At 44.4% G+C, this 14434-nt stretch overlaps 1 protein-coding gene across 2 annotated transcripts in view; it reads right to left on the bottom strand.

Annotated features, from left to right (window-relative positions):
• The window catches only part of ADAMTS10 (ADAM metallopeptidase with thrombospondin type 1 motif 10), a 208783-nt gene that overhangs the window by 49513 nt on the left and 144836 nt on the right, over positions 1-14434 (bottom strand). For both annotated transcript variants that reach the window (XM_030217418.1, XM_030217419.1), the window contains one exon: positions 9197-9330. In XM_030217418.1, the coding sequence (XP_030073278.1) occupies positions 9197-9330 (134 nt within the window). The remainder of the gene's footprint in view (positions 1-9196; positions 9331-14434) is intronic.

Raw genomic sequence — 14434 nt, 5'->3', positions numbered from 1 at the left:
GGCACCAGCCCAGGGGGAGGCATGCATGCGCAGTGGTCTAGTCTTGCCCCGGGCCTGGCTGTGTATCTCAGCAGCCCTGCTGTCACTGACCTCCCTTTTTGCATCTATATTTGTTACTTCCAGTCTACTGTTTTACCAGTCTCTCCTTGGTTGACTGTGATGCCTATAGTTTCTTTTAAAGAATATTGTAACTAAAGTTTCTTATAAATAATATTGCAAACTGCCTTGTCCTACAGCATTTAGAACACTGCCATCTGATAAACTGCAACTTCAACACAGCAGCCTTTAATTATGGCTGCTGTATATCAACAGGTGGATGTGGCCTCTGAAACATGGGAGGTTTTTATGATTCAGGAGCAGTGTCTCTGAAAATCAAAGGAGGCCCTTGACACAGAGCATGTAAATCAAATTTCAGCCTGGATCAGACTGTAAGTAAAAACATGTAGCCAGGTGGAAATCATACAAAGGTCTGTATTAACTTGGTAAGTGTACGGGTAAGGTCAACACTATCCTATGGAGGTAGTATTACATATTTTAAGGGACATTCTAAAAGTGGGTGCCTTCTTGTAGGTGCTCTGATGCTGCTCAGTGACAGCCTATTTTATAACGGCATCTGGGCACACAGATTCTTTTCCAGAATACTAGTGTAATCCGACATCAACATGCCTTACATTTAGGTCCCACAGTTGCACCAGCCATAGACCACTATGGAGTAATGTTGGGCACCCAAATGTGGCAAAGGTGCATGTAGTTTACAGTATTCTGTAAGTGGCAGCACATCCCTGCCCATACCTCTCTCATGCGCCACCCATGTGAACATCACCCTTGCATTTATGCACTATGCCACTTAATGCATGCCCTTTCAGAATAGGGCAGGGGTACTCAAACCTGTCCTATGGGGCCACAGGCCAGTTGAGTTTTCAGGATATCCCTAATGAATATGCAGAGATTATCATGGGCTACAGACTCTTCGTCAACAAATATTCATGAATTTCTACCTATATTTTGATGACTCTCAAACTCTCAAAATTTAATTACAGATATTTATTCCAACCTATGTAAATTGCACATGATCATTAACATATCACTAATAAAATACATATTTATTTATCCCACAATACAATAATAATACTAAAAAAAAATCTACTTATCACATACTCTGCTGGAATCCACCTATTCTTCTCAAAGTCCAGATACTAGTAAGTATGCTGATCTAATATCCTCTGCGTTTGGGAGAGCAGTTGAGTTTGCCACCGCATTGCTGGTATTCGACTACCTCACCACCTGGATGAGCCAAATTCAAGACCCCTGATGACGCTTTCATAGTGAAACATGCATTTATGTGTCCCTTGGGTACATAAGTGTAGAGAATACTGTCACTTTCATGCAGGCACCTAGTTATAGAATTAGGGGGGGGGGGGGGTCTGTGGCTAATGAAAGAAACTCTTGGATCCTGACATCAGTAGGCTTACCTACCTAATCACAGTGTGCCCTTTGATACTGCTGTCCTCTATGTATATTTTCCAAAATGTAGGGGTTAAAAGACATCCCTAAAGAAGACCTAATTGCAGCAAGGCATTTGAGCTTCATGCGAGTCTTTACCCTGAAGTGCATAGTCTCATGAGTAAGGCTTGCCAACTGGCTCCATGTCATAAGGAACAGGTAGATCCATATCTGTTTTTGCTTCATTGCATTTCTGGATTTGTAGTTCTGATAATTTTGTGCTTTTCCTCATTTTATTTCCTTGAGAAAAAGACTACATCTGTTTGGGAAATAAAACCAGAGGAGCTGAAGCCAGTTGGCAACCCTTGGAAGGCTTTGTCCCCTCTCTGAAGCATCACAGGTTAACTCGGTCCCTTACTTATGAACCATGCAATAAAGAGTATCTAAAAAGAAGGAGAGATTTGCTGTATGGTGGCAGAGAATGGTACCCATGCCTATCTCCTGAAGAGTCGGTCATCACTCACCAGCTGATGGAATTTAGCCAAGAAAGGGGGTACAGTGGAGAGGAAGGTGGAAGGGAGGGGGAGGGGAAAGGAAGTCTGAAAATTATTACCAAAGTGCCTGACACAGCATTTGATGTTAGCTAGTGCTGGAATGCAGAGGCTAAAAGGAGAATGAAGGAAAAATGCTGACACATATGAAACAAAGAGCACAGAAGGGGGAGGAGGTTGGATGGGGTCAGAGGTGGAGAGGAATATGCTTTTCATTTGCAGCAGCTGTCTCAACTGCTTGGTTAAGGCAGGCTCACAGAACATAGTGTGTGTGGCAGTGGCGTTCCTAGGGCGGCTGACACCCGGGGCGGATCGCCGATGCGCCCCCCCTGGCGAAACGACACCTCCCCCTGGTGAAAAGACACCCCCATGGGGTGCATTTTTACCTGCTGGGGGAGGGGGGTGCCGCGCGCCTGTCGGCTTCGCTCGTTCCATGCTCCCTCTGCCCCGGAACAGGATGTAACCTGTTCCGGGGCAGAGGAAGCACGGAACGAGCGGCACCGACAGGCGCGTGGCACCCCCCCAGCGGCATGCACCCGGGGCGGACCGCACCCACTGCCCCCCCTAGGAACGTTACTGGTGTGTGGATTTCACACATTTTCCCCACTTCATGACACAAAAGCTGGAGGTTGTGCTCTGATCCCACAGACAGTTCCTTAATGTGTCCTTGTAGTGTGGCAGTGAAGGGGATTACACTTCTTAGATATCTGCTTTTGGAAAATTCAGTGTATTCGTGCCAACGTGCTCCTTTAGATGTGCAAATTATTTCACAATTGTAAATGTAGCTTTGTGTCTGGACAGTTCATCTGGTAACTTGTACTCTGAAAGGCCCTCAGAACATTTACTTTCTTCCACTCTCTCCCCTCCTTCACTCAGTACATGCACACTCATCTCCAAGGTTGTAGATTCTCTCTGGAGAGAAGGGATTTCCACAAAACTGAGAGACTGATTTTGGTTGTTCCAATTAACTTTACTGATGACCGGTGGAACATACTGCTTTGAGGTAGCCTTTCTTTCCTAAGGTTGTACAGCAAGGGTGTCCAACCTCGGCCCTCACCAGGTCAGGCTTTTAGGATTTCCACAATGAATATGCATGAGATCTATTTGAATACAATGGAGGCAGTGCATGCAAATGGATCTTATGCATATTCATCAGAGAAATCCTGAAAACCCAACTGGATTGTGGCCCTTGAAGACCGAGTTGGGACACCCCTGTTGTACAGCATTAGGCAAACATCACTCGGCCGATATTCACAGCGAGTTAAGAAGACGAGAGGCTCTGGCCTGCTTAAATCACCTGGGGCTGCACAATCACTGATATTCAGCAGCACTTAACTAGGTAGTGCTGCTGAATATTGGTTCTGACCACCCATAAAAAATGGGCAGGGCAGGGGTGGCACAGGGGGTGGCACTGGGGAGAAGCTGGAGGTTTTGCAGGTGTCAGCAATATTCAGTGCCAGCACCTGCTGTCGCGGACGTGGCCGTGCCCCCATGTCCTCACTCACCTTTTTGGGCTCCGCAGCTTCTCTGGATTGCCTCCCTGGCACTACGTCCCTCCTGCACTGGTGCCTCTGCTGCTAGTTCCCCTGTTTGACTATGCTCCAAGACTCATTCCAGAGATTATCCAAGCTTCACTTTGATGTTCCAGTATTCTAGCCTCATTCTGGTGCTATTACGTCTTTCAGTGTGTTAAAAGCCTCATTCTGGGGCACTAGAGATCGTTACATCATTAGTGAGGAATCTTATATGGGACCCTCATGGTGTCTAGCGTGTGTGTTCAGTCCTGCCTCAGTTGTTTCTGCTTTGTCTCCAGCCTTGCCTCAGTTTGATCCTGCCTTGTCTCCAGTCCTGTCTTTGTTTATTCCTGTTGGCTCCAACCCTGCTCAGCTTGTTCTTGCCTTGTGTTCACTCCCAGCAGTAGGGTTTGAATCGGGGTTACAAAATCCATCCCTTAGATTGGATTGTAAGCCTTCTGAGAAAATACCCAATGTACCTGATTGTAATGTGCTTTGAGCTACCAAGGAACGGGGTGAGCAGACTGGCTGTACACATTACACTTTCTTTTGAGGTTGGTGGTGCACTATTGGTGTCCATCTATCAAAGAAAAGATGAAATGTCTTCAGCAGCAGACTGGCTAACCTGCTGAACAGAGCTTTAAACTAGAATAACTGGGGATGGGTGAACAAAGCCCCCAGGTAAGTAAAAACCCTCAGATATTATGGGAATTAAGGTTATAGATCTTGAGGCTTTGATAGAAAAGGCTGCTTTGGATTTAGATGCAGTCATGGAGACATGATTCACAGACAGCCATGACTGGGATATAGTTTCATCAGTCTACAAGTTATAATATAAAAGTGACAGAATTGCAGGACTTAAGGTGTAGGTAGAGGCACTGTGGATTACTCTGGAAAAATGGAATAGAAAATCTGTTTTCATTGGTGTGATAAACAGGCCTCCTTTTCAGGCAGAAGAAATGGACAAAGTTTTAATTGAAATCATTTACAATATAGGAATGAAATGGGAAGTACTACTAATAGGTGATTTCAATATGCTGGATATTTAAAAGAGAGAATAATGAAGTTTTTGGAATTCACTGCAGCATCTAAGGCAACATGGTTTTATTGGAGATAGGTCTCGTCAGACAAAACTTTTAATTTCTTTAACAGGGTGATTAGAGAATTGAATCATGGGAGAGAGATAGTCTTACATTTTAGCAAAGCCTTTGACACTGTTCTGTATAGCAACTTATAAATAAACTGAGTACCCTTGATATGAGCCCTAAAGTGACTGATTGGGTTAGAAACTAGTTTGGAGGAATGCGACAAAGGGTATTGGTAAATGGAGTTCTCTCTGAGGAAAGGGACACTACCAGTGGTGTGCCACAAGGGTCGGTTTTTGGTTCAGTTCTTTTAAACATTTTTGTAAGCAATAATTCAGAAGGGCTGTCTGGTAAGGTGTGACTCTTTGAGAATGACACCTAAACTGCAGTAGGATAGACACTCCTGATGGTGTGGATAACATGATGAGGGATCCAGCAAATCTTGAAGAATGGTCTAGAATTTAGTAGTTAAGATTTAATGTTAAAAATGGAGGTCATGCACTTGGGCTGCAACAGCTCAAGGAAGTATAGGGGGAAGTACAGTATGAGGGGGGGGGGGGCGATGAAGTACTTCTTTGCATAAAATTAAAAGTGGAACTTAGAGATTATCGTATTTGGTGATCTTAAGGTGGCCAAATAAGTAGAAAAAGCAATGGCAAAAGCAAGGATAATGCTTAGATGCATAGGGAGAGGAATGGCCAGCAGGAAAAAGGAGGTGATATTGTCTCTATATAAGTCTCTGGTGAGACACCATTTAGAGAACTGTGTACACTTCTATAATTAGGATGAAGTAGGTCTAGAGGGTGGCTACTAAAATGGTCAGTGGTTTTCATCCTATAGCTTATGGGGACAGACTAAAGATCTCAATATGTACTGTACACTTAGGAAGAAAGGTTGCAGAGGGGAGATATGATACAGACATTTAAATACCTTTGTGGCATAAATGCACAGGATGCAAGTCTCTTTCAACTGAAAGGAAGCTCTGGAATGGGGGGGGGGGGGGGGGGGGGGGAGGGTAGGATGAAGATGAAAGGGGACAGACTCAGGAGTAATCTAAGGAAATACTTCTTTATGGCAAGGTGGGTGAATACGTGGATCAGCTTCCCTGTGGAGGCAGTAGAGATGAAGAGTATATCTGAATTCAATAAAGCATGGGAGAAGCACATAGGATTTACTTATTTAACAAATTTATATCCCGCCCCATCCAAACTTCTGGGCTATTGCTGGCCTTTTTGGGTTTCCTCTTTTAACACTGAGCTTTGTCTATCAAAACATAAAAACATAGAAAAATGTAGTCAGATAAAGACCATCCAGCTTATTTTCGAAAGAGATCGCCAGCCATCTTCCGACACAAATTGGGAGATGGCCGGCCATCTCCTGAACCCGGCCAAATCGGTATAATCGAAAGCCAATTGTGGCCGGTGCCAACTGCTTTCTGTCGCGGAGCCAGCAAAACTTCAAGGGAGCGTTTCGGCAGGGTACAGAAGGCAGGAAGGGGGCGTGGTTACGAGATGGCCAGCTTCGCCTGATAATGGAAAAAATATGGCCAGCTCTGATGAGCATTTCGCCGATTTCACTTGGTCCATTTATTTTTAGGACCAAGCCTAAAAAAAGTGCCCCAATTGACCAGATGACCACCGGAGGGAATCGGGGATCACCTCCCCTTACTCCCCCAGTGATCACCAACCCCTTCCCACCCAAAAAATAAAACTTTTTACACATTTTTTTACCAGCCTCTATGCCAACCTCAAATGTCATACCCAGCTCCCTGACAGCAGTATGCAGGTACCTGGAGCAGTTTTTGTGGGTGCAGTGCACTTCAGGCAGGTAGACCAAGGCCCACCCCCCCTACCTGTTACACTTGTGGTGGTAAATGTGAGCCCTCCAACCCCCCCAAAACCCACTGTACCCACAGGTAGGTGTCCCCCTTCACCCCTTAGGGCTATGGTAGTGGTCTAGAGTTGAGGGGAGTGGGTTTGGGGGGGATTTGGGGGCTCAGCACCCAAGGGATGGGAGCTATGCACCTGGGAGCAACTTTTTTTTTTAATTTTTAGAAGTGCCCCCTAGGGTGCCCAGTTGATGTCCTGGCATGTCAGGGGGACCAGTGCACTACAAATGCTGGCTCCTCCCATGACCAAATACCTTGCATTTCGCTGGGTTTGAGATGGCTGGGTCTGGTTTCCATTATGGCCGAAAACCGAAGCCGGCCATCTCTAAACCCGGCGATCGCAACATTTGACCTAAATGTTGAGATTTAGCCGGCCCCAACTGTATTATCGAAAGAAAAGATGGCCGGCCATCTTTTTCGATAATACGGTTTGCTCCGCCCCTTTGAGGAGCCGACCCCGAAGATGGCCAACCATCTATTTGGCCGGCGTCGTTCGATTATGCCCCTCCATATGGCCTAACCAGTCTGCCCATCCATGCCATCTACTCTCCCTATCACTCCCTTAGAGATCCTCTGTACTTGTCCCAAGCTCTCTTGAATTCAGATACTGTTTTTGTCTCCACCACTTCCACTGGGAGGCTGTTCCATTAATTCACCACCCCTTCTGTGAAGAAGTGTTTCTTCAGGCTACTTCTGAGTGTATCCCCTTTCTTCATCCTATGTCCTCTCGTTCCAGAGCTTCCTTTCAATTGAAAGATACTCGCTTCCTGTGCATTTATGCCGCATAGTTATTTAAATGTCTCTATCATGTCTCCCCTCTCCCACCTTTCTTCCAAAATATACATATTGAGATCTTTTAAGTCTGTCCCCATACGCTTTTCCCCGGATTCTATATAGCGTGACTTAAGTTGTGCATGCAAATCCAGTCATATTCTGAATTTGCGCGTGCAACTTAATTAGTTAACAAGCCAATCAGCATGATAATTGCCACTTAACAAGCAATTATTGACACTAATTGGCATTAATTGTAATTTACGTGCAGAACTGTCTCTGTGTATTCTATAACATGATTCGTGTAAATTCTAAGTCACATAGTTGAAAAGGGGGCATGGCCATGGGCATGTAATAGACAGGTTGTGGATGTTTCTAAAATGTATGCATGTTGTTATAGAACACACCCAGTCTACAAGCAATTTAGGCATCGGCATTTACACCAAGTTTTATTTGGCATATCTGCCCATGACTACATTTGGTCATGCCGATGGGCACTCGGCATACTCTATAAACTGAGTGGCAATGTAGGCATATTTTGTTTTGGTGCTGATTTTTTATGCATGATATATATAGAATCTAGTCCTTTATGACGAAGACCACTGACTATTTTAGTAACCGCCCTCTGGACCAACTCCATCCTGTTTATATCTTTTTGAAAGTGTGGTCTCCAGAATTGTGCACAATATTCTAAATGAGGTCTCACCAGAGCCTTATATAGGGGCATCATTACCTCCTTTTTCCTAATGGCCATTCCTCTCTCTATGCACCAAAGCATTTTTCTAGTTTTTGCAGTCACCCTTTCTATCTGTTTGGCCACCTTAAGATATCACATATGATCACACCCAAGTCCCACTCCTCATTCTTGCACAGAAGTTCTTCATCCCTAAACTGTACCATTCCCTCGGGTTTTTGCAGCCCAAATGCTTGACCCTGTATTTTTAGCATTAAATCTTAGCTGCCAAATTCCAGACCGTTCATCTAGCTTCACTAAGTCCTTCCTTAGGTTATCCACACCATTAGTGTTGTCTACCCTATTGCAGATTTTGGTATTATCTGCAAAGAGGCAAACCTTAACAGACAGCCCTTCAGCAATATTGCTTATAAAAATGTTAAAAAGAACCAGCCAAAGAAACAAACCTTTGCGGCAAATCACTGGTACAGTTTTTGTCTTCTGTCTTGGCACTGGTAAAAAACATTTTCCTCTGAATGAGCTCCATTTACCACTATCCTTTGTTGCCTTCCACTCAACCAGTTCCTAACACTGTCAGTCACTTTAGGGCCCATACCAAGGGCACTCAGTTTATTTGTCATCTATGTAGAACCATGTCAAAGGCTTTGCTAAAATCTAAATACACCACATTTAGTGCTCTCCCTCACTCCAACTCTCTGGTCACCCAGTCATAGAAATTAATCAGATTGTGAAACCATGTTGCCTCGGGTCCTGTAATCCATTGGATTTTAAAAGTGTTTCCATTAATTTACTTACCACGGAAGCCAGAGCCACCGGCCTGTAGTTCCCAACCTCTTCCTTCCGTTTTTGTGGAGAGGGACCATATCTGCTCTTCTCCAATCCACTGCGACCATTCCTGACTCTACAGAAGGTCTGAAAAAATCTTTCCCAAGTTCCTTCAGTACCCTTGGATACATGCCATCTGGCCCCATCATTTTGTCTACCTTTAGTTTAGCCAGCTTCTCATGAACACAGTCCTCAGAAAATCGTTCCACCCCTTCATTCCTATTTGTGTTTGTCTTCTGGACCCTTCCAATTGTTTATAAGCAAGCCCTGGCTGAAACTGGTGGTATGAGCTCCCTCTGATGGCAGTATTCAAAGCTTATAGAAAGAATTGTGTGCTGTTTTACCAATTATTATAATCTATGGAAAATGACATCCAAGTTACCTCCCTGTGGTGGGGTGCAATAAAGAGAGAAAGGCCAACCTACCTTGCATTCCCCATTGACACAGATATCATGGGAATCCTTCCGGCAGGGGGTCCCATCCACTACTGCAGCTGCTCGCTCTGTGTAAAAATTAAAACCTTCTGCGAGACAATTAAGGGAGCAGGATTTTACTCCTCCTGTATATAGGTAAAAATACAGACAGAAGAAAAAGGCAAAAAAGGGGAGGAAGAGAGCAAAAAAAGGAAAAGAAGAGGAGGGGACAGAAGGAAAACAAAGAGGAAGATGGTACAGACAAAAGTTGATGAGGACAGAGAGACATAAGAGATGGACAAAGGGGGAAGGTGGAAGCTTATATAGCAGGACAAAGTGGAGGAAGAGACAAGGGCGAATGAACAAGCGACAGAGGAGATTTACAAAGAATAGCAAGAAACAGAAGACAGAATGAAGAAGGATAGTTTGGGGGAGAATAAAGAGATAAACATATGGGGAATGAAAGAATTGAGAGAGAGATTAGAGAGGACAGACAAGATTGTGTGTGTGTGAGAAAGAAAGAGAGAGAGAGAGAGAGAGAGAGAGAGGGAGAGATAGAAAGAGAGAGAGAGAGAGAGAGAGAGAGAGAGAGAGAGAGAGAGAGAGAGAGAAACATATATTAGCTCAAACAGTTTCTAAAGAATGAATACATTTGTCAAACTATTTATTAACCACCTTTCTCTTCAGATAAGGAGGGGACAGCAGGTACCCTTCGTGATGAGTTCTCCAGTAGCTAAGGTAAAGATTCTTCATCATTACATTCCTATCCTAGCCTCAGAACTAGACCACTTTGTTTAGAATAGGGCAGTAGAACTGATAAATCTCTCAAAGCAGAACATGATGTTCTACTCAAACTTCTTCCTCATTCTCCCCCTGCCCCCCCCCCTAAAAAAAAATCCCCAGGAGGTCTCTGGGATATTTCAGTCTTTGCCAACTCAACATTTTTCTCAGGAAAGAAGAACTCTGGATGTCTTCCATTGCCATCATCTTGCACTCCTTGTAATCAATGACTGGCTTGCCTCCCTTGATCTCAAGGATGTGTACACCCATGTTCCACTTCACCCACACCATTGCTAGTTTCTTCACTTTACCTTCTTCAGGAGGCAGTGCACACAAATCTATCTCATGCATAGTCATTCTGGATATCCTGAAAACCCAACTTACTGGGTGTGCCCTAAGGTCTGGGTTGAGAACCACTGATCTAGAGTAGAACTTTGGCACACAGGATCTGTCAAATGATTTCACCATGAAGTATGGTAAGCAACTCCACTTTCTATGTTGCTGGGTGACTTGTGTAGACTTTAGTTTGCATCCAGAGTCAAGCATGGTCACATTTAACAGCGTTCAACAAATACTACTCAAATCACAATATTTTTAAATCAAATTTTTCAAATGAATTCTGGTCATTATAACTCAAAAACTATACAGTGAAACTAGAAAATATACACAGAAGGGTCCCAGAGATTATGAAACGGGTAGCTAAAGCTTGCTTGACAGGTTGAATGACAAAGGGATATGATAGAGGCTTAGAAAATTATGAGTGCGTGGAACACCTTAATATGGATTTATTATTTATTTTTTTCTAACACTGTTAAGACTAGTGGACACTCCATGAAACTAACAACTTGCTGATTAAAAAAAACAAACAAAGGGTCCTGTTTACTAAGCAGCATTATAGGTGCGTTATTTTTAATGCGCATTAACCATGCACGCATATTAACCATGTACATACCTACAATATCCCTACAGGCACATACATGGTTAGCGCATGTGCTAAGTGTAGGTGCGCTAAAAACACTAACGCACCTTAGTAAACACGGCCCAAACAAACTTAAGAAAACGTTTTTTTTTTAGTTGACAAATCATTTATTGTCAGAGAATGTGGCAAAGGTAGTTGTAGTATGGCTGAGTCTAAGAAAGATTTTGACAAGGTTCTGGGAGGGCAGCCAAATAGACTTGGACAAAGGCATGACCCAGATATCCTGTCTTTCTTTCCTACTTCTGGGAGTGAGCAAAATGGAATGGAGTTTTCTACTGGGACCTGCTGGGTAGAACTAACCATTGTTGGAGGGAGCATGCTGGACTCAATAGACTATTCGTTGGTTTGACCAAGGCTTGTCCAAGTTAAAGAGCCCTGAATTTTACTCCCAGTCCTTGAGAGCTGCCAACTGATCAGGTTTTTAGGATACACCTAATGAATAGCGGTAACGGGTATACAAATCTCTCTTACGCACATAAGAGTGAATGGTTGGCATTTGTTTTTGTTTTTTTAGCCATCTGCAGACTTAGGTAGGGCCGCCGGGGGGGGGGGGGCAAGATTCCCCCAGGCCCGGCCTCCAAGGGGCACCTGGCGCCAGGGTCCATCTCTCTCCTGCTCCTGATGAGACCCAGGTGATTGCGTCCTGACAGGAGCAGGAGAGAGAAAACTCCGGTGCTGGGACCCCCTTAGAGGCTGGGGAGAAGCAGACATAGAGCTTCGGTGCTTCTGGTTTGGCTGGCGGAGTTCCCTAAGCCTGGGGACGGAGGGGGAGAGAGAGATATCAGGCACATGGGAGGGAAGTATTGGGTCCCCTACTGCCCTGGGCCCTCAGGCACTGCTCGGTTGCCTGGTCAGTCCAACCCTGCCGATGAGAGAGAATCAGCCTACCCAACCAGTTAGATATTTGTGGCACTTGCAAGAGCAAGGATTTAGAGACTGGGGCAAGTGACAGATCTGAAACCTAGTGCTTGCTTGCTATAGTGAGGAGGTGTGTGGACCCTTCTCACCCCATATAGTCTCTTTTGGAAGGAGTAAGGAGAATCTCAGGACACTCAGCCTTACCACACAGGCAGCCCATACACCACTTCTATAGGACACTACATCTATGCAGGGCCGTGCCAATACGGTAAGCGGGGTAAGCACCGCAGGGGGGCGCCAACCTCTGGAGGGCGCCGCCGTGGTGCTTACCCTCACCGCTTACCTGAGTTCCGTGCTGCCGAGGCCTTTAAACCTTTTACCTCCGAGGCTCCGACGGTCGCAGCAGCATCAGTGAAAGCGCTGCCAACGTCTCCCTTCCCTTCGTGCTCATTGGTTCCCTCAGTGTCCCGCCTTCTTCTGACGTCAGAAGAAGGCGGGACACTGAGGGAACCAACGAGCGCGAAGGGAAGGGAGACGTCGGCAGCACTTTCACTGACACTGCTGCGACCGGAGGTAAAAGATTTAAAGGCCCCAGGGTGCGGAGCTGAGGTAAGGGAAGGGCAGAGAGGCATGGATGGGAGGGCAGGGCCCAGGGAGAGGACAAATTGCTGGAAATGGAGGGGAGGGGAGAGAGGAGAATTGCTGGCTATGGATGGAAGAGGGAAGGGCAGAGAGGGACAAGGATGGGAGGGCAGGGCCAGGGAGAGGAGAAATTGCTGGAAATGGAGGGGAGGGGAGAGAGAAGAATTGCTGGCTATGGATAGAGGAGGGAAGGGCAGAGAGGGACATGGATGGGAGGGAAGGACCCAGGGAGAGAGGAGAAATTGATGGAAATGGATATAGAGCAAGAAATGAAGAAGAAAGGAGGAAAGTAAAGAAATAAATGGAAAGAAAGCCCTGGAAACGGAGTTAAGAGGACAGATAGCAGCAGAATCAGATACTGGGCCAGCATGATCAGGAAAAGAAAGTCACCAGACAACAAAGGTAGAAAAAAAATCATTTTATTTTCATTTTAGTGTTTGGAATATGTCCACTTTGAGAATTTACATCTGCTATCTTATTTTGCAATGTATAGCAATTTGTTTCTAAGAATATTGCTGACAATTCCTGTCAGTGTGGCAAGTGGTGACCGATCATTTTCATGGTTAAAAATCATAAAAAATTATTTGTGATCTATTTGTTGAGCAATCCCACAAAGATGCACTCCATCTTTCAGCTCCTATTTCCTTTGCATCTTGTGCCACACGGGAGGGGGGGGGGGGGGGCGCCAACTGATAGTCTGCAGGGGGGCGCCAGAGACCCTAGGCACGGCACTGCATCTATGGCAGAGTGGAGGAAAATTTAAAAAAGGGAAAATTTAACAGTATCGGGCTACAGCAGCGAAGGTATTTATGTAATGTGTGTGACCATCAACTTGTTTAAATGTAACATCTCACTGAACTGTACTTAACAACTATCTGAATATCATCAGCCTACAATGAGTAGACAATATATTAAGAAGAATGAGCAGGAGGAATGGATATCCAATGTATATGTTGGTGTTTGACATGACTATTGGTTTGCACTGTTCCTGTGCTTCATCAATTGAAAGTGCAGTAAAGTTTCAGTTTTTAAATTACTTCATGGTGTGGTCTGGATTCTTGAGTGAATGGACTGCCTGATGCTTAGCTTGCCTGGCTCTCCAGCCCTTCTTCCCACCATCCCAGGCAGTGACTACGCAGCCACCTAGTTCACATATACAAACTAGGGGAGGGTGGGGGTCACAAAAAAACAAAAAACAAAACATAAATAAATAAATGTAGTCAACATTGATTTCTAGAAGAGATTCTGAGAAAGTCTGTATGAGTTTGTTTGGCAAAAGCTCTAGAATCTGCAGAAAAATTCACCAGATTAGGAGTTGGATGTTAAGTTTGGTTACTATTCTCAAAGCTAAACACTATGTTTATGTTTTAAATCTAGTAATGTTTATTTTCATAGACCATCCCCTAATGCTAGTGCTGTATGAAGGAGTACAAAGCTTGTATTTAAGTACTGGAAATTCAGTGTATACCACATGACCAGAATGCTCGGTAACAGATCACCTGCATTTTGATGGTGAAATAGCACTAATACACAGCTCTTTCTGTGTATACATTATACACAGAAAATTTGTGCACTCTGAATTAAACAATTTAAGTCAGCTGTACTAAAGGATTTGTCCCATTTTGTACTCTGTGGAAAATGCTGTGTATATCTTGCTTTTTGTCAGACTTTTCCCTGCATGTTTCTCTGGATGTGTAGTCATTTGTGTGATGATAAAATATCTTTTTGTTTTATTTTCATTACGTGAACAATCAAGCTGTAGAATTTGTTGCTAGAACATTAGTTGCTGGGTTTACAAGGGATCATAGGAGTCAGCTTTGTGGGTACCACAATGTTGATCAAACTCCTTCATTGTGTCCAGGAAGGGATAATTTATATTGTGTGTGGCATTCTCAATCATTTTGAAATGTTGGCACCTACTGATTTGGATACGTTTCTAGAAGAAAAGACCATAATTGACTAACTACTAGACCTGGGAAAGTCACTGCTTA

Source organism: Microcaecilia unicolor, chromosome 11 (genome assembly GCF_901765095.1).
Source record: "Microcaecilia unicolor chromosome 11, aMicUni1.1, whole genome shotgun sequence".
NCBI lineage: Eukaryota > Metazoa > Chordata > Amphibia > Gymnophiona > Siphonopidae > Microcaecilia > Microcaecilia unicolor.
Note: the sequence above shows the minus strand (reverse complement) of the source record. Positions and strands in the feature narration are given on the sequence as shown.